General features: G+C 55.6%; 1 protein-coding gene across 1 annotated transcript in view; it reads left to right on the top strand.

Annotated features, from left to right (window-relative positions):
* The window catches only part of LOC103255850 (double C2-like domain-containing protein beta), a 34,430-nt gene extending 8,585 nt beyond the window's left edge, over nt 1-25,845 (top strand). Inside the window, exons 8-15 of the mRNA XM_021710342.1 lie at nt 3,831-3,910; nt 8,773-8,847; nt 11,075-11,184; nt 11,355-11,481; nt 15,535-15,692; nt 23,722-23,803; nt 25,017-25,113; nt 25,676-25,845. Of these exons, the coding sequence (XP_021566017.1) occupies nt 3,831-3,910; nt 8,773-8,847; nt 11,075-11,184; nt 11,355-11,481; nt 15,535-15,692; nt 23,722-23,803; nt 25,017-25,113; nt 25,676-25,812 (866 nt within the window). The 3' untranslated portion in view covers nt 25,813-25,845. The remainder of the gene's footprint in view (nt 1-3,830; nt 3,911-8,772; nt 8,848-11,074; nt 11,185-11,354; nt 11,482-15,534; nt 15,693-23,721; nt 23,804-25,016; nt 25,114-25,675) is intronic.
* The last annotated feature ends 1 nt before the right edge of the window (nt 25,846 follows it).

Raw genomic sequence — 25,846 nt, 5'->3', positions numbered from 1 at the left:
AAGCCCACGTGCTTTTCCAACTCAGAGGCCTCTCCCGGGCAGTGGCCCAGCCCCCACTCTCCTTCACCAAGAGCAACTTTTCCCTCTTGTGCTTCTCAGTTGCAATTTCCTAAGAGTTCAACCAAACAACATGGCAAACAAAAACTTTTGGGGGGTTGGGCACGATGGCGCACACCTATAAGCCCAGTACTTCGGGAGGCTGAGGCAGGAGGATTGCTTCAGGCCAGGAGTTCAAGACCAAATTGGGCAATGTAGCAAGACCCTGTCTCTTCAGAAAAATGAAACAATAAACTTTTGGGAAGCTATTAGGCTTTAAGGCAGGAACGTTCGGGATGGAAGTGAAGAGACCTTGATTCCATATGCAGCTCTGCTGGGCTGCCCTGATCAGCTCACCACCCCTCTCTGAGCCTCATTTCTCCAAAAGGGAAATGAAGACTGAGCCATATGCTCCTTAGGAGAGCTTCACTACCAGCAAGTCTCTCAACATTGTGACCAAGCTTCTATTTATAAACTATTATTTCTTACAGAACTTCACTGGAGTTCAGAGATACTCATCGTTCCTTCCCAGGGACACAGTGGGCACACTATCCCTTCCCAGGAAGTAGTAACGGGTGTCAGTCTTCCACAGGGGCTTCTGTAGAGCCAGTGGCAGAGAAGCACCTTCCTGGAGCTGTTTCCCAGTAGGGGCAGGCAGCCTTCCTCTGGGTGCTCGCTGGCCTTCCTCTGGGTCAGGGAAGCGGGCACAAACCCTGAGGTGTGCTTTTTTACATGTGAGTGTCACCAATCCCTGCTCCTGGGGGCAGTGGAGAGTTTCAGTGGCTCACCCTCTGGGTCCTGCTGTGGCCTGCCCAGTGGACCATGCATCTGCCCTTGCTCGTCTCACTGGTGTGGCCAAGGCATAGCCCCTACCCTCGGGAGGCTAATATGTTGGGGGAACAAACCCCAGGTGGGAGTGAGCTGAACAGCACATTAGTGACCATCATGTAAAACCAACAATACGATGGCTCACACCTGTAATCTCACACTTTGAGAAGCTGAGGCAAGAGGAGTGCCTGAACCCAGGGATTCGAGACCAGCCTGGACAACTTGGCGAGACCTCGTCTCTACAATAAATCAAAAAATTATCCGGGCGTGATGGCACATGCCTGTAGTTCCAGCTACCTGGAAGGCTGAGGTGGAAAGATTGCCTGAGCAGGTCACTGCATGCCACTGCACTCCAGCATGGGCATCAGAGTGAGATGCCCAGCATGGGCATCAGAGTGAGACTTCAACTCAAAAAACAAAGCACGAACTTGGGGAAGCTGGGGCTTGGGCTGTGTGTGTTGTTGTGGGAATGACAGCATATACCTCACTCAGAGCATCCTCACCTGCCTGTATGGGACACAGGCGTAGTTACACTCGGGAGAAAGTGCCGAAGGTGCCCCTCGAGACCTAGTGACTCTTAGTTTGGCAACAGTTCTAACAAGTATTGTCGTCTGTTTTCATGATAGAAACAACTACTGAACAGGGGAAGGAAGCTGTCTGTGCTACCAGACGTAAGTAGACTAAGAACTGTATCAGGCTGACGTCAAAGGAGGAGACAGAAAAATGAAAAGCAAAAAGAAAGGCCGCTGGGCCCACCTGGTAGAGGACTCACCTCACGCCCCCTCCATGTCTGGGCTATGGCTGTGACATATGAAAGAGTAACTGTGATCACAGCAGTGACTCAGGTTATTCAGAAACGCGCAAGTGACCATTTATGTCTTCCATTCCCAAAGGCAGGAGGGGACTGATCCAGTTTTGAGCGGTTTCCTTCTAGCGTCGGTCTCAGAGGGGCGAGGACAGTTAGCTGGAAGCTCACCTAAATGCATCTGCTCTTCTATAATTATCCACCAAGCGTTCGTTATACCCTAGGCGCCGTGTGCTCAGGTGGACACTGTTTCCATTTTGCAGATGAGTAAACTGAGGCACAGAACAGTTAGGTGAATGTCTAAGGTCACCCAGCAGGGAAGTGCTAAGCTGGCACTTGAACCTGTGAGACAGGAGTCAGAGGGCGGGTCGTGCACCCCACACCGTGCTGCAGGCAAGGACAGGCACGAGCCACGGGCCTTACCCCGTGTTGGGAGGTGGGGAGTGAGATGAGGCCACTAGCGTTGTCACTTCAAAATAAAGGGCAGCCCCGTGCGCACGGCCCTTAACTTGCCCCTTTCCTGCAGACCCAAGAAACTCGGGTGGACCTGGCCTGGCCCCAGCCCAGGGAACAGCATACTTTTTCTGTAAAGGGCCGGGTAGGAAACATTTTCAGCTCTGTAGGCTGAGTGGTTGGTGTACACGCCTGCCAGCTCCGCCTCTGAAGCGGGAAGCAGCCACAGATGTGAGGTCAGTGGATAGGTGTGGCTGGACTCCCATGCCTGGGGTCTAGCTCAAATCCCTGTCTGAGGCATCCAGCCTCTCACTCCAGCCACTAGGCCCCTAACTGCCAGTTGACCTGTCCCCTGCCCCAGCCCACTGTGCCACTGGCCAACTCCTGCTCATTCCTTATGGTTCAAGTGAAGCAGCACCTGCTCCAGGAAGCCTTCCCTGATGGCTCTGGTCACATGAAGGCCAGACATCCCTCCTTGGGCTCCCCATGGCTTCTGGCTCCCCAGACTCTGTCGTGGCAAGTTCTTTTCTTTCTTTTTTTTTGAGTTGGAGTCTCACTCTGTCGCCCAGACTGGAGTGCAGTGGCCGCTCCCGGCCACCGCAGCCTCGACCTGCTGGGCTCCAGCGATCCTTCCGCTTCAGCCTTCCAAGTAGCTGGAACTACAGGCGTGCACTACCACACCCGGCAAATTTTTGGATTTATTGTAGAGATGAGGTCTCGCCAAGTTGCCCAGGCGGGTCTCGAACCCGTGGACTCAGGCAATCCTCTCACCTCAGCCTCCCAAAGGCACAGGATTACAGGCTGAGCCACCAAGCCTGGCTGCAAGTTCTTTTCATATGTTCCTGCCATTAAGCAGGAACCCGCCTTATAGATATCTCCAGCTCATGGGTCTGACCTCTTGTAAACACCTGGTAAATAAAAGATGAATGGATGAGACACCAGTTGACCAGCAGCCTGGGAGCAGGCCCTGGGCTTCCGAAGACATCTGTGAATGTGCGTCTTGCTCTCTGGGGACTGCCCTGAGCTCTGTCCCGGCCTCCACCTCAGCCTTCATGCTGGAAGTCACTTGTGCATGGAAGGCCACAGCTGTTGTGCGTGGTTGTCCTGAGGGAGGCAGCTGCACCCAATTATTGCTGCACCCTCTGCCTGGCCCTTGGGAATTGCCACTGCCGTGGAGAGCCGTGGGGGCAGAGGGATGAGGCCCCAGCTGGCTCCTCACAGCCTGCCGGGGGTCCCCACGGTGACAGAGAGGCCAAGGAGCTACAGTGCTGCATGTTGCCTGCGGGGTGAGTGGTGGATCAGCTGGTCTTCTGGCCAGGGCCTGTGCCTCTCAAAGCCCTGTCTTCTCTGCCTTCCACGACATTTCACAAGGAGGGAGACTGAGGCACGGAGCCTAGACTGGCGGTTGCACAAGGAGGGCAGGGTACCTTTAGCTGGCTGCCTAGTTCACGTGGACTGTACACAGGGCCAGCCACAGGGGACTGTGATCTGTCTGATTTCTCTGGAAAGCGAGGGGGATACTGTCACTTCCCAGGGCAGGGTGAGACTGAGAGGAGGGGGAGGAACTGGCCTACAGTAGGTGCTCAATTAGAGGCAGTCGCTATGGGGACTGTGGCCCCTGCCCAGGCAGGCTCACCTGGCCACACCGAGCGGGTATGGCTTCTCCACAATGCGGCCAACATGTGACTGTGTCCCCCTCTGTCCACAGCTGCCCTGGGCACACTGGACTTCAGCCTCCTCTATGACCAGGAGAACAACGCCCTGCACTGCACCATCAGCAAGGCCAAGGTAGGCGTCCCAGAGTCCCTGCTCTGAGGTTCCTGAGGAAGGGCTGAGGTCAGGGAGGCCAGTCCTTCCCAGTTTCCTGTCCAGGCTTCAGGCTATCTGTGCTCTGTGGGGTGCAGGGCTGGAGGGAATTCTTGCCCACACCGTCTCAGCTGCCCGCCCCCCACAAAAGCCCTTCCAACCGGCACTTAGGGGAAGGACTAGAACAAGGAAAAGAATCGGAGGAGAATGGGAGGATGAAGGCCTGGACGGAGGCCCTGGAGCTGGGGGAGGGGCTGCCGAGACAGGGAGGTGGTGAAGAGGTGTGACTGTCCTGCAGGCCAGACTGAGGGAGGGTTGGGTGCTGGTGCCTCCAGGCCTCCCAGATGCCCCGAGGAGTGGGCGGTTACCACTGTCCCACCCTGGGTGTCGTGCCACAGGAAGAGGCTGATGCTACCCCATAGAGGGCATTCCTCTTCTGGTGTGTCAGGGCTTGAGCCTTGGTGTCTCTAGGCTGGGGCCCTGGGTGTCTGTGGACCCCACCGTGGCCGTCCCAGGCTCCCGCACTCCCCTGTGGCTCTGCGCCTCGAGCCAGCATGGGTCAGCTCTGTGTTCTCAACTGTCCTGTTCCCTTGTCCCCCCTCCCCATCGCTCCCTGTGGGAGAAAGGTGCCCAAGTTGATGTTCTCTCGCAAGGTAAGGGCCCATGTGGCCAGTCGCACCCCCTCGTAGGGCTGTGGGAGGACCTGAGCCAGCCTAGCTCAGATGGAGGGGCATCTCTCAGAGCTGCCTGGGCTCAGGCCCCACCCAGCCTCCCAGTCTGCAGACTGCCTCTTCCTTTCCTCCTGCCCTGTCAGCGGAGGACTGCCCTTGGCGCTGTGTCCACGCAGGGGATAGGATGCCAGCTGCCATTCCAGACTGTGCCCTAGCCCAGCCTGGGCTACCACACGTGGACCACCATGGACAGGCCTGAGTGCTACCCACGCTGGACCCAGGGCCCTGGTTGGGCAGAAGTGCACACTCCATCCCACCCTGCCCTCCTCTGGGAACTCCCCCAGGCTGTGACTCAGTGTGCCCGGCCTTGCCTTGAAGGGGCTCCAACCTGCCCCTTGGAGCAGAGCTGAGCATCTGGCCCCTCCCATAGTTGTGCTAAGGTAGAGGCCAGCCTGCGAGGCCTGAGTAGACCCCTCCTCCTCTCCCTCGTCCCAGCTTGATAGAGGTTGTTTGGGCTTGGGGACTGGGAGTGGGCACTAGTTGCCTGGCCACACTGGCCAGAGTCACCCCTTCCCTTCCCCACCCCAGACAACCAGAGCCCCTCCCTGTGGCGTGTGCCCAGCCGCCCCACCTGGATCCAGGTGTGTGTGTGTGTGTGTGTACATGCCCGTGAGTCTCTACATGTGTGCCAGCCTGGGCCTGTGTGGGTACCCTTGTGTGCACAGGTACTAGTGTGTGTCCACTTGGTGTTTCCCTTAGTAGTGGAGGTGAGAGATGGCAGGCCCCGAGACACGGTAACTTCTCCATTCTCCAGTTTCTCCCCTGTGTAAAGTCATTTCTGCAGGGAAGGGGGCAGTGCAGGCCCAGAAAGAGCTGGGGCTCTGGGCTGGGCTCAGGAGAAGAGCCCAGGGCAGGGGGGCTGAAGCAGAGCTGACACGAGCCTCTCGGGGGGCCTGAGGGAGGCCAGACACCCAGGGTGCACCCCCGCTTGGCCCTCCGCTCTCCGCATAAGGGTCAGTCTCTGCTCATCTGTAAAATAGGATTGATCGTCCCTACGCTGGGTGGGGGCCATGAGTTCCGAGTTAACCGGTCCCAGCTCTCAGAAGCGCTCAGTACCCAGTGCTCTCCTGGAGGGCAGGGCCGGGTCAAACGCACCCACCACACATCCCCAGGCACACCCACATGCAACAGGGAGGGACGTGGGGGCACTCCTGCCCAAAGAGGATGTATTATTGTGGTGGTAAAGCACACAGCATAAGCTTACCACCTCAGCCATTTTAAGTTCAGTCACGGCAAGTTCCTTCGCGCTGTTGTGCAGCCAACCTCCAGGCCTCTCCTCATCCTGCAAAACTGAAACCCTGGACCTATTAAACCGCAGCTCCCACCCCCTCCCCGGCCCTGCAGCCACATTTCTACCTTCCTCTCTGTGCATGTGACTTCTCTAGGTTCCGCATGTCGGTGAAGTCGCACAGGACTTGCCATGTCGTGTCTGGCTTATTTCACTGGCATGATGTGCCCAGGGCTCATCCATGTTGTGGCATGTGTCAGAATTCCCTTCCTTTTAAGACAGAGGGATGTTTGCGACTAGAAAGCGCCTCTCCTGTCGCCAGCAACAGCCTCTGAGAGGCCCAGGGAGGGTGGGGCTGGGGTGCTGGGGGAAGGCTCTCTCCCACAGCCAGGCCCCTCATCTGTCCCTCAGTGCCAGACGCAGCCAGAATCTCCCCTCAGGGCTTTCTCTGCCCATCCTCCCTTGGGATCCGGCCCCTAAACCGTGGAATCAGTTTTTGTCTCTCGAAGACTCAGTAATGTGGGGAGGGTCTGCCCAAGAGGTGCCCCCCTTATAGCTCCCTGACCTGAAAACAGCTTCCTGCCCTACCCCTTCCGTGGACAGAGGCCAGCTTCCGTGGGAGGGCAGCCCCTGCACAGGACGAAGGGGAGGTGCTGGTGGAAAAACTGGGCCAGGGCCAGGGAAGCCGCCTGTCTGGGCATAGAAGTCAGTGGGCGGAACAGTGCTGCGGCCTCAGGCAGTGCCCTTTCTGCTTCTGACCGAGTATGTGGCCACCCAGGGTACCCAGGGATCTTCTGGGTAGAGGCCTGGGGAGATGGCAGCGAAGACCCTATCACAATCTAGGTGTCCAAAGGACAGAGCAGGCCTTACTCGCACCCAGTGTGGCAGCGCCCCTTTGTCCCAGCCCAACCCTCACAGGTGTCCTGGGCACAGAGGTGGGACCACCAGAGCCATGGACAGATGGCCAGAACCCTGGTGGCCCAAAGATTTGCAAGTGAGATGTGTCAAGCAATATGACTCAACGAAAACATTTTAAGCTATAACAAACAACTGTCTAAGAAATATAAAAATAGGCCGGGCATAGTGGCTCATGCCTGTAATCCCAACAATTTGGGAGACTGAGGCAGGAGGATGGCTTGAGCCCAGGAGTTCAAGACCAGCCTGGGCAATATAGCATGACCTCATCTATAACAAAATACAAAGAGAGCCGGGCTCACGCCATAATCCCAGCACTTTGGGAGGCCTAGGTGAGAAGATTGCCTGAGCCTGTGGATTCAAGACCAGCCTGGGCAACTTGACAAGATCTCATCTCCGTAATAAATAAATAAATAAATTAGCCGGGCACATGCCTGTAGTTCCAGCTACTGGAAAGCTGAGGCTGAAGGATCGCCTGAGCCCAGCAGGTTCGATACTGAAGTGGCCGTGAGTATGCCACAGCCTACCAGCCTCAGTGACAGGGTGAGACTCCAACTCAAAAAAAAAAAAAAAAAAAAAAAATACAAAGAGAATTGTAAAAATAAAACACAAACCTTCAGGCAACCCCTGCTCTGGCTGGTCACCAGAGCCCCGTAACTTCGCACTCCAGGCACTCGATGGGAAAGGGCAAGTGGCCAGGGGCAGGAGTTGGGTGTGGAAGGGCAGCCTCATCCCTGAGGGCACACATGGGGCCACCAGCCTGAGCCCCGACCCAGAACCAGCCTTCACAGTGCAGGGCACAACTCAGACACTCCCACCCCACGCTCGACAACTTCTCTGGCATCTCTCAGGGGTCTGCTATGTCGAGGAAGGGAGCAGCACCCAGTCCCCATTGGCCCCTTCCCTCTCACTGCAGCCCTGGGAAGCTGGAACTATTAACCCGGCTTATAGAAGACGATACTGAGGCAAAGTAACTAATCCACTTACCCAGCCAGTACATGCAGGAGTGAGAGCTGAACCCAGGCCAGCCTGGCTCCCAAACGTCTGCCCTTTCCTGGTAGCAGAGAAGTGGGTGACTGGAATCCCCCACCCAGCTCCTCCAAGCCAAGGTAGGGTGGGCCTGAACTGAGCAGCCAAACTTCCTCCCTGCCTGTGGGGTAGAAAACGTGCGGCTCATCCTTGAATAATGTCCTGGGGTGGCTGGCTCTGCCCCACAGATGCCACTGCTGCCTCCCACGTCCCTGCGCACCAGCCCGGAAGAAATCAATGCAATTTTCCGAAACAAGAGTGCTCATGAGGTCAGCTGAGCCCCTGTTTATGGTGCCGTTTGTTCCCGGGCTGTGCACACTTGACTGAGTTCTCAAAAGAACTGCCAACAGAGTTGGTGAGGGCTGCCATCTTGTGGAGGCACCCTCTGAGGCTGGTCAGTTCCCGTGACCTCTGTGGACCGGCTGGAGCCATGGTACATCCAGGGAGAAACAGACCCTGGGCTCGAATGGGCTCCCAGGACCCAGAACGTGTTCCCAAGGCTGCATGAGGAAGCATGTAAATGAGCAGACAGAGGGTTATGTGGATTGAGGATCCGTGAGAAAGTCGCCCACAGAAGGCTTTGTTGGAAAACCAGGGAGGGGGTCGGGAAGGGGGAAGGGCCAGACCAAAGCAGGGCAGTGAGATTTGTTCAGAGGCAGGTGAGTCGCCTGGCTTGATGATAAGAGAATGGAAAGAGAAAGCCTGCCTGATGAAGAGCCCCAGGGCAGCTGCCCTGGCCAAGACTACTGGGGGGAGGGGAGATGGCACCACAGCTGAGCATCTGAAAAGTGGGGCCAGGGGCTTCTGTGAGGAGGACCATGAGTGGATCCAGCCAGGAGATGCAGGGGATAGGGGATCCTGCTGACCCGGGTGACTGGAGGCCCTGGCTGCTCTGTGTCTCGATTTCCAGTGCTCACCTTTTGCCATTCTCCTGTGCCCAGGGCCTGAAGCCGATGGACCACAATGGGCTGGCGGACCCCTATGTCAAGTTGCACCTGCTGCCAGGAGCCAGTAAGGTGAGGGCTTCCGTCCCAGGCCCACCCATCAGGTGGGCCTGCCCACCATGACCCAAATACCCGGGAGGTGCTCAATCCCACACCCTCTCAGAGCCCAAGCTGACTGGACTGCAGCCATTCACCTCCACGAAGAACACCCGTTCAGCGCCACACCCTCCGGGCCTCCTGGAGTCTAACAAGTCAGCATGACCTACCTGTTGAGCTGTGATTTCCCTGGAGGATTGCTAGGCCCACATTTCATAAGAAGCAGTCTCAGCTGGAAGTTAATACTTGCCCCAAAAGGGCTCTGTGGTCCAATAACATTGGGAAACATTATTAAACAGGTATCTTCACCGCAGGACTTACCAGAGCCTTTAATGTATTGATGGGTGGTTCCCTGACTCTCCGTAAGAGGTATGGAGTGACCAGCTACCCAATTTACTTGTTCCTGTGCCAGTGACCCAACCAGCAGACCACACACACACTCAGGGCACCAGCACAGCCGGTGCGTCCAGGAAAGGACAGGAAAGATCGCTGTTAACTAAAGCATCAAGGTGACCTTCAGCCCTGGAAAATCAGAGCTTGATTAGACTTCCTTACGTGCATCCTTCAGTTCAACGTTGTTTCATTTTTAATTTCATGGGGCCGAGTCTGAGTTGACTTGGGGGCCTAAGTGTATAGGCCCAGGGCTCCCCACACCAGCCGGGGAGGGCCACCCCAGAAGGGGCCATCACTCTTTCTCTAGGGAAGGCAGGGCTGCAGGAGAGGAAATGGGCCCCCACTCCGGGCCTCGGTGTCCTCATGCTGCAAGTGGAGCTCAGGGGTGTGGGGTGAGCGTGACCAGGGAAGGGTGCCCTCAGGAGCTCAGTGGCCATGAGTCCTAAGACTTGTGGGACCCAGAGCCAGCAGCACCTGGGTGCTGAGGCATAGGGACCCCTATGGACTCTCCCATGGGGTGAGGGAGAGACGCAGCTTTTTAAGAGCAGTCTTCTAAGCTCCTGAAAACAGTGTGAGGGAGGTGTTCCTGTGTCCTTTCCACAATGGGGAGCCTGACGCTGCAAGGGGTAGGAGAGGACCCCAGAGCTGGGGTGAGAACCCTGGGTTGTCTGACTTCTAAGGCTGGGCCAGGCGTGGCAGACATCAGCATGAGTCAGACACAGAACTCAGAGTCTGCTGCACAGGACAGGTCCATAGTACGAGAACCAAGATCCCCAGAAGGACAGGATGGAATGGGGACAGGATTCCAGCTTGGACAGGTCACCCCACAAGCCATTCCCGAGGAAAGTGTGGGTTCCAGGCAGAGGGGCCAGTCTGAGCAAAGAGGGCGTGTCCTGGGAAGAACAGAGTTCAGTTCCACGCCCGGCCTCCTGCAGAACTTCCCCTATCCCAGGCACCTGGAGGTGGGGATCTTCCTTGTACTAGCCTCCCATGGCCGCTGCAACAAATGGCCACAGACGCTACCACTTAAGACAACACACACTTTTGTTCAGCTCTGCAGGTTGAAGCCCAGCATAGGTCTCACTGGGCTGCAGTGAAGATGTCAGCAGGCCTGTGTTCCTCCCGGACCCCTGGGGAGCATTTCCTGGCCCTTCCTAGCTTCTAGAGACCATCCCCTTCCTTGGCTCGTAGCGTAGCCCCTTCCTCCATGTGTAGAACCAGCTCCGTGGCTTCTCTGGCTATCTCCCTTAGCGCCTCTCACTCTGCCTCGCTTCTCCCGCCCCCTCTTCCACCTTATTTTTTTTTTTGAGTCGGAGTCTCACTCTGTAGCCCAGGCTGGAGGGCAGTGGCACGCTCACAGACATCACAGCCTCGACCTGCTGGGCTCCGGCCATCCTTCTGCTCAGCCTTCCAAGTAGCTGGAACTACAGGCGCGCGCTACCACGCCCGGCTAACTTTTTTGATTTTATTGTAGAGATGAGGTCTCGCCAAGTTGCCCAGGCGGGTCTCAAACCCGCGGGCTCAGCAATCCATTCACCTCAGCCTCCCAAAGCACGGGATTACAGGCTGAGCCACTGAGCCGGGCTTCCTCTTCCACTTTAAAGGACCCTGTGGCCACCCAGATAACCTAGGATAATCCCCTTGTTTTAAAGTCAGTGCATTTACAACCTTAATTCCATCTGCAACCTCCACTCCCTTTCCCGTGCCTGACAGCACACTCACAGGTTCCAAGGATGAAGATGTGGCCGTTGTTCTCCCGACCGCACCTTTTGATGCCAAGGAGATCATTTTTCCTTTCTCCTTTCTCCAGGCAAATAAGCTCAGAACAAAAACTCTCCGTAACACTCTGAACCCCACGTGGAACGAGACCCTCACTTACTACGGGATCACAGACGAAGACATGATCCGCAAGACCCTTCGGTGGGTGAGGGCCCCGGGTCCCTGCTCCCCGTCCCCGCCCCACTCAGCCTTGTCTGTGGGGTGGCTCCGCCCATGAACAAACCCCTCCGCTTGCAAATCCCCACGGACGTCAGAAGCAGATTGGGAGCGCCCAGTGCGTCTAAGGTGCTGGCTGTGCCTGTCACCCCCAGGATCTCCGTGTGTGATGAGGACAAATTCCGTCACAATGAGTTCATCGGGGAGACCCGTGTGCCCCTGAAGAAGCTGAAGCCCAACCACACCAAGACATTCAGCATCTGCCTGGAGAAGCAGCTGCCGGTGAGTAGGCCGTGGCCCCAGCAGGTGCCTCCGTGAGTTCAGGGCCAGGAGGATTTATTGAGCACCTGCTGTGTACCTGGCCCAGCGGCAGGCCCTGGGGAGGCAGACAGAACTTCCTGCCTGTTGGAGACATCATGCTGAGGCTAAAGAGTGGAGCACAGAGAGTGGGGGGGGGCAGTCCAAGGACTGAGAGCAGAGGGAGTAGATGCTAGGAAGGAGCTAGGCTCTAACTCGGAGTGACACTGGCCACTTGGAGGGTGCCAAGCAGAGGTGGCGCATCTGACAACATGACATGTTCACAGGCTCCCTGCCTCCTGGGCTCAGAATGGCTCGAAGAAGAGGGAGGAGAGGGCAGGAGGCCAGTGGAGAGACAGCATAGCTTGGGCCTGGACTGGGGCGGAAGGAAAACTTGATTCTGGATGGGACAGAACTTACAGGCAGTATCAGCAGTTGGGTGGGGGAGAGGGCAGTTCCGGGGCTTGGGGACAGAGCCACTGAAGGATGAGGCGGGCCTCACTGACTGCAAAGACCCTGGAAGGGGCTGTGGAGGGAACGGGACACACAGGGGTGCACGCGGAACGTGTTAGACTCGAGGTGTTTGTGAAATACCCAGGGGAGACAGAAGATCCCTCTTTCCTAGAAATTGCAATTGTTTGAAAATTGTGTCAGAACAGATTTTGCCCTTGGCTGGCTCCAGCAGCTGCATTCCCCACCCCCCAGAGTCTTGGTCTCCGTGTCCCCCTCACCTCCCCTGCCCTCCTTTCTCTTGGGCCTTCACCTGGTTCAGAAGGCTGGTTGGTGTCGGCCAGGCATCCCCACTGCCTCGGGGTCAAGAGAAACACTGGGCCCTCAACTGCCCAGGACACGGACAGAGGCACAGTCCCCTCTCTGACACATTGTACCCCCAGAGACCTGGGCACAAGGCACCAGCAGCTGTCCCCCAGTGGGTCCAGCTCCTGTCCCCCAGTGTGCCCAGCCCCTATGGGGTCTGGGACCCTCAAGACACGATTCTCAGTGAGCTTAGCCCAAGTCCAACCTTAGGAACAAGCCAGCCTGAGGCCAGAGCTTCCTACCAGAATCCCAGTTCTGTCTTTTTGCATAACTTGATCAAATTGTATTCCCTTGTCACGTTCGCTCCCACTCAGAGACATTTCTGTGATGGATCTAACCTTTTCTGTTTTATTATAAGTCACCAACCACAGGTAACCCAGTTCTTCCAAATGATCTATGTCACTTAAGGAAGGCAACATCAGTTCCTACTCTAGTTGTATTCCTGAGTTTTGATCACTGGCAGAAACAAACAACTGTGTGGGTGTGAACATGCATGCATGTGTGTGTGTGCATGTGTGAATTGTGTGTAAGAGCATACGTAGGCCAGGCACATTGGTTCATGCCTATAATCCTAACACTTTGAGAGGCCAAGGTGAGAGGATTGCTGAGCCCACAGGTTCAAGACCATCCCAGGCAATTTGGTGAGACCTCATCTCTACAATAAATCAAAAAGAAAAAAAAAAATCAGCTGGGCGTGGTAGTATTCACCTGTAGTTCCAGCTATTTGGAAGGCTGAGGCAGAAGGATTGCCTGAGCCCAGCAGGTTGACACTGGGGTGGCCGTGACTGTGCCACTGCACTCCAGCCTGGGCAACAGAGTGAGACTCCAACTCAAAAAAAGAAAATCTAACTCCTTGCCTGACCCATTGGTAATGGCTGCCTGAGTGCTGTGTTGAAAAGGATGCTGAGGCTGCATGTACACTCAGGGTGAATGCTGTGATCAACTAGCTATGTTTGCTCTGGGCATAGGAGTTGGGGAGAGGTGGCCCGTGGGTCCTGTGTGTGTGTGTGTGTGTCTTCCCTGCTTGGCTTCCCTTCCTTCACCTCACAGGAGTCTTGTCTCCAGAAAGATTTAGATGTGGCTGCATGGGGATTCATTTTAGTGCCAGGCAGAGCACAGTTGTGAGCAAGGATGTGGCAGGGGTGGGGTTGTGTTCCAGAAGAACCTGGAAGAGAGTCCTAAGGAGGGGCCCTCAGGGGACATCAGCTCAAGCTGGGTGTGTCTGGGTGGGCAGAGGGCACAGGAGAGGGGCTTCTGGGTATGCAGCAGCCAGGAGGAAGAAACAGGTGGTCTTGGGAGGGTAAGGAACAGAGAAGCATCAGGCTGGGTGGGGCGGGGAGACCCAGAGTTGAGATCTGACCCCAGAGGCAGGCACTGGGCAGCTGCTCAGTCCCAGGAAGGGACTGGGTGGCTTCCCACTGGGGCCCAGATTCCCCAGGGCTGGGAATGTGTCAGTGCTCTGTTCTCCCCCAGGGGCTCACATCCAGTACCGAGAGGCTCCAAGAAACACCTGTGGGGGGCCAGGGCCAGGGTGACCCCTTAGCATCCACCGAGTTCCATTTGACCTGTCTCCAAATACCTCCAGGCTGGAGTTACCAGCATGAGGCTGACCCAAGAGGGGACCTGTCCCCCCATTTTCACCTTCATTAGGACAAGCCTCCTGCAGGTGCTTAATTGGCACCTGGCCCCGCCCCACTCTGGAGGTGTACGTATGCTACAGATAGACGGGGCTCAGTGGCTCAGCCTGTAATTCCAGCACTTTGGGAGGCCAAGGCGAGCAGATTGCCAGAGCCTGCGGGGTTTGAGTCCAACCCGGACAACTTGGCAAGACCTCATCTCCACGATAAATCAAAAATTAGCCAGGTGTGGTATCATGCACCTGTAGTTCTGGCTACTTGGAAGGCTGAGGCGGAGGGATCGCCAGCCCAGCAGGTCAGTGCTGGGGTGGCTATAAGCATGCTACTGCACCCCAGCCTGGGTGACAGAGTGAGACTCCAACTCAAAAAAAAAAAAAAAAGAATGCTACAGACAGAGTCCCATCTTCAAGGAAACTCGAGGCTAGAGGCAGACACATGAGGAGGCGTGTGGCCACACCATGCTGTGACAGAAAGGAGCCTGGGGCAGTGGGAGCACAGAGCAGGGATGGCCCACCCTGAGGGTCAGGGAAGCCTCCTGAGCTGGTGCCGCTTAAGCTGAGCTCAGTCCCAGTAATTTATTGAACGTGAATGCAGAGGAAGGCGTGCTGAGCCGTGGATATATCTGAGTGTGGCACAGGAGTGTGAACCAGCCTCGGAGCCTAGAGACTTTGGGGATAGTCAGGTCAGGCTGTGAGGAGGGGCAGAGCCGGGGATCATTGGGGAAGCCCACAGCACTACTCCAGGTCTGCCAGCCTCACTGTAAAGGGCCAGTTAGTAACCATGACACGTATCATGGTCCCCCAGTCTGTTGCAGCTCCTCAACTCTTTAAAACATAAACAACCAGCCGGGCTCAGTGGCTCAGCCTGTAATCCCGCGCCTTTGGGAGGCTGAGGTGAGTGGATTGCCTGAGCCCGCAGGTTTGAGACCCGCCTGGGCAGGTGAGACCTCATCTCTACAATAAATCAAAAAATTAGCTGGGCATGGTAGCACATGCCTGTAATTCCGGCTACTCGGAAGGCTGAGGCGGAAGGATCACTGGAGCCCAGCAGGCCGAGGCTGCGGTAGCCAGGAGTGTGCCACTGCACTCCAGTCTGGGCGACAGAGTGAGACTCCAACTCAAAAAACAAACAAACAAACAAAAAAACATAAACAACCACAGTCAAGGTGTGCAGGGGCGGACAAGGCCACGCACAAATCACCTTTCACTAATGGACACTGAAGTTTGAACTTTGTACCCTTTTTTTGGTCTTATTTCCTGCCATTCTAAAAGATAAGAACCACTCCTAGCTCACGTTCCACACGGAGCGAGGCATCAGACCTGACTTGGCCCGTGGGTTGCCAGGCCGGCCCACACAAGACTGTGAAGGCCCATCCAGGCTGCGGGGCCGTGAGCAAGGAGGATTGGGGTCAGACTCCACCCCAAGCAGAAACCTCAGGAGGGGAGAGCTGGGCAGCCTGTGAGGACACAGCTGGGAGCTCAACTCAGGCGGTGGCAGGTGGGCAGGCTCAGGAAGGGGGAGGCAAGGACAGTGAGGGAGCGGTGGGAGCCAGCGAGGACCGCCGAGTGACTGCCCTGCCCCGCAGGTGGACAAGATGGAAGACAAGTCCCTGGAGGAGCGGGGCCGCATCCTCATCTCCCTCAAGTACAGCTCTCAGAAGCAGGGCCTACTGGTGGGCATCGTGCGGTGTGCACACCTGGCTGCCATGGACGCCAACGGCTACTCAGACCCCTACGTGAAAACGTGAGTGTGCCACCCAGGCCGGCTGCCTGCTGCCCTCCTCCCCACCCAGGACAGAGGCCCTTGTGGTTGGAGCCATGGTCCAGGGCAGCAAGCACTCAGGGAGTGCCTAAGATGCCATGGATGCTATGTCTACGGAGGCTTGTTCTTTGGTGTGCTCCTCGGCAACTCCAAGGGTTAAGTATGGCCAGCCCATTTCACAGATGGGGAAACTGAGACCCAGAGCAGCTGAGTGGCTTCCTAGGGTCACACAGATAGAGTAGTTGTCTCCTGATGCCACATCCAGGCCCAGGAGGGGTTGTGAGCAAGTTGGAGGAGGGGACAGGAGGAGGCATGGCCAGTGCCAGGGGTAGCCATGAGCCTGGGAGATCCGGCAAAGGAGCTCTGCCAGGAATCAGCAGCTGCCCATGTGTGCCCAGCCCTGTCCTGGGGCCACAGGTGCAGATAAGGGTCCACCCAGCCCCACTGACAAGCTGATGGAAGTGCCTGAGATAGAGACTCACTCAGGAGGCTGGGCCAGATGGCCTGGGCCTCCAAGCTGTGAACCTGGCCAGGATGATGGGTGCCTGAGCTCGGAGGGGAAGGTAGGAGATAGTGGCCATTTGGAGAAAGATGACATAGGTGCCACAGAGACCTATGTCTCTTTCAGTGCTCGATGCCTTCAATGCTCGGGGCTCTTCAAAAATGGAGTGTGAGTCTGAGTTTACAAGGAGACCCCCCAGAAGGGTCGGACTTGGGGAGGAATTTGGCTCAGCAGAAAGAAGGGGGAGGTGGGTCACAGAAGGGGGTCAGCAGAGGAATCAAGACACGGAAACAGGAATGGGCCTTGCCTGAGGGACACGGAGGACTCAGTGACTAAGGCCATGGGGATATTTTGGTACCACAGGAGGCCAGTCCTCCTTGTGAGGGCACCATTCCGACAGGCTACAATCGTGTTTCGTCATTTAAAAAATCATCACAGTCCGGGCTCAGTGGCTCAGCCTGTAATCCTGTGCCTTTGGGAGGCTGAGGTGAGTGGATTGCCTGAGCCCGCGGGTTCGAGGCCCGCCTGGGCAACTTGGCGAGACCTCGTCTCTACAATAAATCAAAACAAAAAATCAGCCAGGCGTGGTAGCGTGCGCCTGTAATTCCAGCTACTCGGAAGGCTGAGGCGGAAGGATCCCTGGAGCCCAGCAGGTCGAGGCTGCGGTGGCCGGGAGTGGCCACTGCACTCCAGTCTGGGCGACAGAGGGAGACTCCAACTCAAAAAAAAAAAGAAACAAAAAGTTAAACACAAGCCAGGTGTGTAGTCCCTGCTACTGTAGTCCCAGCTTCTGGGGAGGCTGAGGCGGGAGGATCACTTGAGCCCAGGAGGTCAAGGCTGCAGTGAGCCATGATCACGCCACTGCGCTCTAGCCTGGGTGATAGAGTGAGGCCCCCGTTTCTAAACAACAACAAAAAAGTTTAAAACAGCGTTACTATTCGACCCAGCAGTTTTACTCCTAGGTAAATGCCCCCCCAAAATTAAAAACATATGTCCACACGAAAACTTGTCCAGGAATGTTCATGGCAGTATTCTTCACAGCAGCCAAAAATGGAAGCAGCCCAAGCGCCCATCCACTGATGAGTGGATCGCAAAATGTGGTCCACCCACGTGATGGGATGCTAAGTTGGCCATAGAGTGAAGTAGTCACATATTGCAAGCTGGATACGCCTTGAAAACTCTGTGCTGAGAGAAGGAAGACAGACAGAAAAGGCCACATGTTGTATGATTCCACGTCTATGAAATGCCCAAAATAGGCAAATCCATCGAGGCAGAAAGTAGACTCGTGGTTGCAGGAGCCGGGAGAGGCTTGGGAGGACATGGGGAGTGACTGCTGACCGGTGCTCAGTTTCTTTCTGGCGTGATGAAAATCTTCTACCATTGATGGTGGTGATGACTACACAACTCTACGACCATACCATAAACCAGTTAATTGAGGCTGAGTGTACTAGCTCATGCCTATACTCCCAGCACTTTGGGAAGGCGGGTAGATACTTGAACCCAGGAGTTCAAGACCAGCCTGGACAACATAGCGAGACCTCATCTCTACGAAAACAATTTAAAAATTAGCTGGGCACAGTGACTCATGCCTGTAATCCCAGCACTTTGGGAGGCCGAGGAGAGAGGATTGCCTGAGCCCAGGGGTTTGAGACCAGCCTGGGCAACTCGGCAAGACCTCATCTCCAGTAAATTAAAAAATTGTCCAGGCGTGACAACACATGCCTGTAGTTCCAGCTACTCGGGAGGTTGAGGTGGGAGGATCACCTGAGCCCAGCAGGTCAAGGCTGCAGTGGCTGTGAGCATGCCACTGCACTCCAGCCTGGGTGACAGAGTGAGACTCAAACTCACAAAAATCAAAAACTTAGCCAAGCGTGCTGGCTGACACCTGTACTCCCAACGACTCAGAAGGCTAAGGCAGAAGGATCACCTGAGCCCAGGAGGTCGAGGCTGCAGTGAGCTGTGATCCACTGCACTCCAGCCAGAGTGACAGAGTGAGACCCTGACTCAAAACAAACAAACAAAACCCACTGAATTGTACATGTGAAAAGGGCACATTGTACAGTATGTGAGTTACATCTCAGTAAAGCTGTTATTTTTTAAGATCCAAGTACGCCAGGCTCCAGGAGCAGAGCCTGGGTGTAATAAGAACCTGAAGAGGGCTGGCTACATCTTTGGGGAGTGCCAGGACTACTGGTTTTCCATTTGAAAAGCAGTGCAGTGGGCCCAGACCTCAATAATGAGCAAAGGAAAGTCTCCCAGTGGATTAGGCCTGGGTGTGAGGAGAAACCTCAGATGTTTCCAAGACACTCGGGAGACTCTGACTAACCACGGGGAGAACGCTGGCAGCACCCAGCCGAGGTGGAGAGCATGTGCACCCCACGGCCGTGCTGTTTTCCTTCCAAGTTTGTCTCCTGGAAACCCGTGCCCGGGTGGGAAGCTATTTATTGCAGCATTGCTTGTAATAGCGATAAGCTGGAAATAGCCAAATGCTCATCAGCAGAGAAATGGATTAATAAAATGTGGCATATGCGTATAGTGCAGTACTATGCAGTTAAAATGAATAAATTAGAACGAGATGAATTAACATGGACAGTTCCCCAAAATGGACAGCTCTCCAAAACATGCCAAGCCAGGAAGCAAGCTGCAGAAGGGCACTGTTTAGGGTGGGATACTGTTTACATCTATTTCTCAAACCGTGTGGAGCGTTTCTGGAGAGCGGTGGTCTCAGGGAGGGAGGGAGGGCCAAGGCCTCGCTGGAGAGGCCAGCAAGGTGCCAACCCCCCTGCCCGTCATGCTAGGTTCTCCTACAGAAACACACCATCTGAAGTCAAAATGATGTGGACATGCTCAGTCGGGTTCTATGAATTCCAGGCTCACATGCTGGGTTACCCAGAAAGCAGGGTCTTATCTGGTGCAACAGACAGTCCGGCCAACTTCCACGGGCAAGCAGAGGGCAGCCCTGGCGGGACCTGTCCACCGCACCACGGGCTCCCCCATCCCCGCCACAGGTGGCCGGTATGGGTGCTGCCGGAGCCCTGCAGCTGGGGCCCACCCTCTCTGCCAAGGGCCAGGTCATCCTGGCCTCTCAAGGATGGACAGATCTGTGGGCAGCTCCCTGTATCAGAGTCACACTGCACCTGAGACCCCACATCTGGTTACGACTCCCTGGGTCAGACATGGGGGCTGCTGCTCTGGCCTCCACAGGGGTCCTCATCTCTGAAAGGCCCCTTCATGGACTGTGAGTCCCCGCCTCCTTACTAAAAGCAGGAGAAATCAGGGCACAGGCTAGATTCTGAGAAGGACACCCTAGGCTGCATCCTTGACAGGCGCCTGTGACCCAGGACGGAGCTAGGGTGTGCCAGTGGCCCATGCTGAGGGCAAAGCTAGATGGGTACGGCTTTTGTCTGCTCTGATATTTTTACAAACCTCATCCCTGCCTCCTGATACCTGCCTCAGTTTCCCCAGGCTGGAAACTGACCCCAGGCCCAGCCCTTCAGGGTACGATGGAAAACCCCAGGGTAACAGTGCCAGTGATGATAACCGGTGACGTGTGTCGAGCTGTGACTACGTGACGGGGCTGCGCGACGACCTCATCTGACCCTCCCAGCAGCTCACGCAGCCGCTTATTATCTCCAGTTCATACAGCGGAAACGGAGGAAACCAGAAGCAACATGCCGTGCCCCCCTAGGCAACTCCCTTCCTTCTCTCTCATCTATATCAGGAAGGGGTTTTTTTCTAGAAGCCTTAGGCAAGCAGAAGTTGCTGGACAGAGGGACCAGAGGTGGCACTGCACGCGAGGTCCCATGAGCCCCAGGGACGGGTCCTGAATGCGAGGGAGGAAGAGACACCACGGGGCAGCCCGGGGCCTGAACGGTCGCACTCTGGAAGGGAGCTGAGGGAAGCCCCGGCATGGTCGGAAGGGAAGGCGCTCCAGGCAGAGAAAACGGCAGGGTCAAGGGTCCAGGGCAGGACAGAGGATGACCCCTGGGGGCACTGTCCTTGGCTAAGACTCCCAGGCTGGTGCCCATCATGGGAGCCAGCTGGCAGTGAGGGGGTCGCTAGGTGAACACAAGTAGTCCAGGCTGAGAATGCAGAGATCCCGAAACAACCTTCCTTCAAAGGATTCCCGAGGGCAGGGGTGTCCTGTCCCTGCTTCTCACCCCAACACAAAACAGGCAAAGGACAATTCACAGGACAACTCTGGGCAACAGAGTAAGACCCCAACTCCAAGAAAAAGATTGAAATTTTTTGAGCACCAATATGACATTCAAAGGAAATGCTCCCTGGGACATTTTGGACTTTCAGATTAGGGATGCTGAACTAGTATGTATAATGCAAATATTCCAAAATGCAAAAAACTCCAAAATTCAAAGCACTTCCAGTCCTAAGTATGTTGGATAAAGGATCCTCACCCTGTGTCATTTACCTAAGTGTCTCCTTCTGAAGTTTGACCAACGTACACAATCCTGTTACCACAATCACAATCAAGATACAGAATACTGGGCCAGGCATAGTGGCTCATGCCTGTCATCCCAGCACTTTGGGAGGCCCAGGTGGGAGGATTGCTTGAGCCCAGGAACTCAAGACTAGCCTGGGCAGCATAGTGAGACCTCATCTCTACAAAAAACTCAAAAAAAATTAGCCTGGCATAGTGGAATTCACCCGTAGTCCCAGCTACCCAGGAGGCTGAGGTGAAAAGGATCACCTGAGCCCAGGAAGTCGAGGCTGCCATGAGCCGTGATCATTGTGAGCTTGCCACTGCATTCCAGCCTGGGCCATAGAGTGAGACCTCGACTCAAAAAAAAAAAAAAAAAAAAGACACAGAATACTTCCATCACCCCAGAAAGTTCCCAGCCCCAGGCAACCACTGACCTGTTTTCTGTGCCAATCACGTTGCCTCTTCCACACTTTTTTTTTTTTTTTTTTAAATTGGAGCCTCACTCCATTGCTCAGGCTGGAGTGCAGTAGCATGCTCACGGCCACTGCAGCCTTGACCTGCTGGGCTCAGGCAATCCTGCCTCAGCCTTCCAAGTAGCTGGAACTACAGATGCATGCCACCACGCCCGGCTAATTTTGTGATTTATTGTAGAGACCAGGTCTCACCAAGTTGCCCAGGCTGGTCTCAAACCCCTGGGCTAGGGCACTCCTCTTGTCTCAGCCTCCCAAAGTGCTAGGATTACAGACTGAGCCACCGCATCCAGTCTCAGACTTTTAGGCAATGGGATAGTAAGTTACCTTGTGAGTCTGGCTTCTTTCGCATAGGTAATGTATTTGAGATTCATCTGTGTGGTGGTTTATATCCGTCGTTTAGTCTTTTTTTTTTTATTTTCCCCTTGAGATAGGATCTCACTCTGTAGCCCAGGCTGGAGAGCAGTGGCACGACCACGGCTCACTGCAGTCTCAAATTCCCAGCTTCCAGCAACCCTTCCACCTCAGCCTCCCAAAGTTCCAGGATTACAGGCATGAGCCACCACACCCAGCCTGTCCTTTTCGTGGCTGAATAGTCTTCCATTGTGTAGATAAACCACAAGTGTGTTGATCAATTCACCAGTTGAACGGCAAGTGGTTGTTTGCAATCTTTGGTGACTGTACAGACCAGGTTTCTGTGTGAATGTATGTCTTTATTTCTCTCTCCCATCCCCAACCTTTGTCCATACAAATTTTCTAGTGTTTCTGTTAAAAACCAGTTGTTTTTTATGTTTTTGTTTTTGTTTTTTGAGTGAGGGTCTCACTCTTATCACCCAGGCTGGAGTACAGTGGCACAGTGATCATGGCTGCTGCAGCCTCAACCTCCTGGCCTTAGGTGATTCTTCTCCTTCAGCCTCCCGAGTAGCTGGGACTACAGGCAGGCATCACCATGCCTGGCTAATTTTTTAATTTTTTTTTGTAGAGATGTGGTCTTGTTATGTTGCCCAGGTTGGTCTTGAACTCCTGGGCTCAAGCAATCCTCCCACCTTGACCACCCAACGTGTTGGGATTACAGGTGTGAGCCACCACACCCAGCCTAAACCAGTATTGTTTATGTCATAAAAGTCACAGCTTTAGCCGGGCTCAGCCTGTAATCCCGTGCTTTGGGAGGCTGAGGTGAGTGGATTGCCTGAGCCCGCGGGTTTGAGACCCGCCTGGGCAACTTGGCGAGACCTCATCTCTGCAATAAATCAAAAGGAGCCAGGCGTGGTAGTGCACGCCTGTAGTTCCAGCTACTTGAAAGGCTGAGGCGGAAGGATCACCGGAGCCCAGGAGGTCGAGGCTGCGGTGGCCGGGAGTGGCCACTGCACCCAGTCTGGGCGACGGAGTGAGACTCCAACTCAAAAAAAAAAAAAAAGTCACAGTTTTTTAAAATACAAAGTAAGGCAACAGTGAGATACTATGTTCTGCCTTCCAAACCAGCAAGGACTTTTTCTTTTTTTTGAGTCAGAGTCTCACTCTGTCACCCAGGCTGGAGTAACAGTGGCACACTCATGGCCATCACAACCTGGAACTGCTGGGCTTAGGCGACCCTTCCACCTTAGCCTCCTGAGTAGCTGGAACTACAGGCGCTCACCACCACAGCTGACTAATTTTTCTGATTTATTGTAGAGATGAGGTCTCGCCAAGTTGCCCGGGCTGGTCTCGAACTCCCGAGCTCAGCAATTCTCTCTCCTCGGCCTTCCAAAGTGCTGGGATTACGGCGCCCAGCTCAAAAAAGCAAGCATTTTTAAAGTGAGGGGAGTTGGAAAAATAAATGAGAATCAGGACATGGGCACACCTTTGGGGTTATTTCACTTCCAGGAATTCAGTCATTCATTCGACAGATGTTCACGGAGCTCCCCAGTGCCAGCTCCGGGCCGGATTCCAGGCAGGTGGTAATGAATGGTAGTGTTCCTCACCCCAGAGCACATTCAGCAGGGAGGCAGTTGTCACTCAATTATCTATGCAGGGACAAGGTGAGAAGTTCTGCAAAGGAGAGGTCAGGGACTCTAACCTGCATGTGACCTCCCTGTCACAGAGAAAGGAGCCTGGGTCTGGCTTCCAAGCATCACCCCTGTGCTTGTTGGCTGTGTGACCTTGAGCAAGTCCCAGCTACTCGGGAGCCCCGAAGGTTGAGGCTGCAGTGAGCCATGATCCTGCCACTGCACTCCAGCCTGGAAGACTGTGAGACCCTAACTCAAAAAAAAAAAGGCTTGAACAAGGGACCAACTCTGCTAAAAAGTGTTTTTCTGGTGGAGTGGGAAACGTGAGCTTTGTGAACATTAGACTTGCAGAAACAAGGAAAGCCCTCCTTCCTAGGAGCCAGGGGGCCGCAGTTAGCCTCAGGAGTATGCATGTGGGCAGAAGCCTTGCTGATGGAGGGGCCACTTGCTGTCTGACTGCAGCTGATCTCTCACCTTTGCCCCAGGGCAGTGCTCAGAAGATCCAATGGTTAGGATGAAACAGGGGCCCTGGATGTCTCTCCCAGGTGGAAGCTCTTCTGAGCCCAGCTGGCTCCGTCTTGCCTGTCCTTTACCTGTCCCTCGGATGTAATTCCAGATACCTGAAGCCAGATGTGGACAAGAAATCCAAACATAAGACAGCGGTAAAGAAGAAAACCCTGAACCCGGAGTTCAATGAGGTACAGGGGCTGGGAGCTCAAAAGGCCACTCCCTCCCTCCCCTCCTGCCTGCCCCCGTCCCCTAGGGTGGGGGTCCCTGAGGGGCTGGGTTTCTGAAGGGTTGCAGTGGAAAGGGAGGGTGGCCAGAGAGAGTGGCAAGGGCCATCAGGAGAGCCCCCAACCCCGCCGTGAGGGGTGAGGCACCAGCCAGACCATAGTGGGGCAGATGCAGGGGAGCTGGGGGGACCTGGGAAGTTCTTCAGAGGACCCAGCTGATGGGACGTGGCCATGTTGGATCAGGGCTGGAAAGAGGGCCAGTCAAGGGAAGTCCTGGGTTCCTCACTGAGGGAACAAGGCAGAGGAGGGGGTGTGAGGAAGATGAGGAGAAGCTCTGTGTGGGGCATGATCAGCCCAGTTGGAAATGCAGACCTTGGCTGGGCTCGACGGCTCAGCCTGTAATCCCAGCACTTTGGGAGGCCGAGGCGAGTGGATTGCCTGAGCCTGTGGGTTCGAGACCAACCCGGGAAACTTGACAAGCCCTTGTCTCTACAATAAATCAAAAGTCAGCTGGGCATGGTAGCGCGCGCCTATAGTTCCAGCTACTTGGAAAGCTGAGGCGGAAGGATTGCCGGAGCCCAGCAGGCCGAGGCTGCAGTGGCCGGGAGCAGCCACTGCACTCCAGTCTGGGTAACAGAGTGAGACTCCAACTCAAAAAAAAAAGAAAAGAAAAGAAAATGCAGACCTGGGGGTCCCCAGTGGAAAAAGAGGAGGAGGAGCACAGAAGGCCGTTGGGCAGAGCCTGAGCCACGCCAGGGATTTGGGGGCAGGCAGAGGAGCCCGAAGAGATGCTTCCAGAGAGCGAGGGGGATGCCAGATGTTAGGGGTCCCAGAAGTGATGGGAGATAGGATCCCGCCAAGAAGGGAGTGGCGAGCCAAGCCAGGCCCAAGAGAGGTGGAGGGCATCAAGGACTGCTGAGTGTGCCATGAACTTGGCAGTCGGGAGACTCTCAGGATCTGGAGAGAGCAGCCTCAGTGACAAAGGAGCAAGTGGGCTGAGGGGACAAGAACCCTGAAGACCCCGGTGGACACACCCATTGTCCACTACCGTGCGCTGACCACCCCACCATCCTCTCTGCCTCGTCCATGCCCTTGCCACACCTCAGACCCCTCCTGGCCACCGGCCAAGTCCCAGGCCCCGTGGTGGCAACCCTAACACTCCTCTTCTGACCAGCAGGAGTTCTGTTATGAGATCAAGCATGGGGACCTGGCCAAGAAGACCCTGGAGGTCACCGTTTGGGATTACGACATCGGAAAATCCAACGATTTCATTGGTAAGAGAGCCCAGTGGGCACGCTGTCTGGTATGTGCCGGTCCTGAGTTCAGCCAAGGGCCACAGCCCCTCTTTTCTGGCCTCTGGGGGAGCTGCAGCTGTGGACCACCAGACATGACGGCCTCAGACCTTATCCAGCCTGACACCATGTGACAGAGGTAGAGACAGGCCCAGAGAGGGAAAGAGGCCAGTCTGTGGGGGAGCAAGGATGAAGATGTTGGTAGTCAGTGCCTGGGGCTGGACCCTGAGCCCTGCCGGCCCAGGTTCCGATGGGCCTGATGGCTGCACACAGCGGAGCTGCTCTGGCCGGTTCTTCCCACGTCTGGCCCGGTCCTTGGCCCTAGCACACGCCTCTGCACCCTGCCCTAGCCTATGTCCAGGGTGAAGGAGGGGCAGGTCCCTGGGCCCTGATGGGAGGCAGCATGTGGAGGTCAGACATGTCCACGCCCAGAGCCCGGAGGGCGGGGGAGAGTCCAGCCTTGGAGAGGGAGCCTGGCGGGATCCGGCCAGCTGTGGGGAGGACAGGAGGCCCCTGCGCGCACTGCCCCTCCCATCTCCCGCAGGCGGCGTGGTCCTGGGCATCAACGCCAAGGGCGAGCGCCTGAAGCACTGGTTCGACTGCCTGAAGAACAAGGACAAGCGCATCGAGCGCTGGCACACGCTCACCAGCGAGCTCCCGGGGGCCGTGCTCAGCGACTGACGCCCGCCACCCTGCCGCCACCTGGGCCGCGCGC

The sequence above is a fragment of the Carlito syrichta genome, unplaced genomic scaffold, assembly GCF_000164805.1.
Source record: "Carlito syrichta isolate Samal-C Ts95f unplaced genomic scaffold, Tarsius_syrichta-2.0.1 Scaffold288457, whole genome shotgun sequence".
In the NCBI taxonomy this organism is placed as follows: domain Eukaryota; kingdom Metazoa; phylum Chordata; class Mammalia; order Primates; family Tarsiidae; genus Carlito; species Carlito syrichta.
Note: the sequence above shows the minus strand (reverse complement) of the source record. Positions and strands in the feature narration are given on the sequence as shown.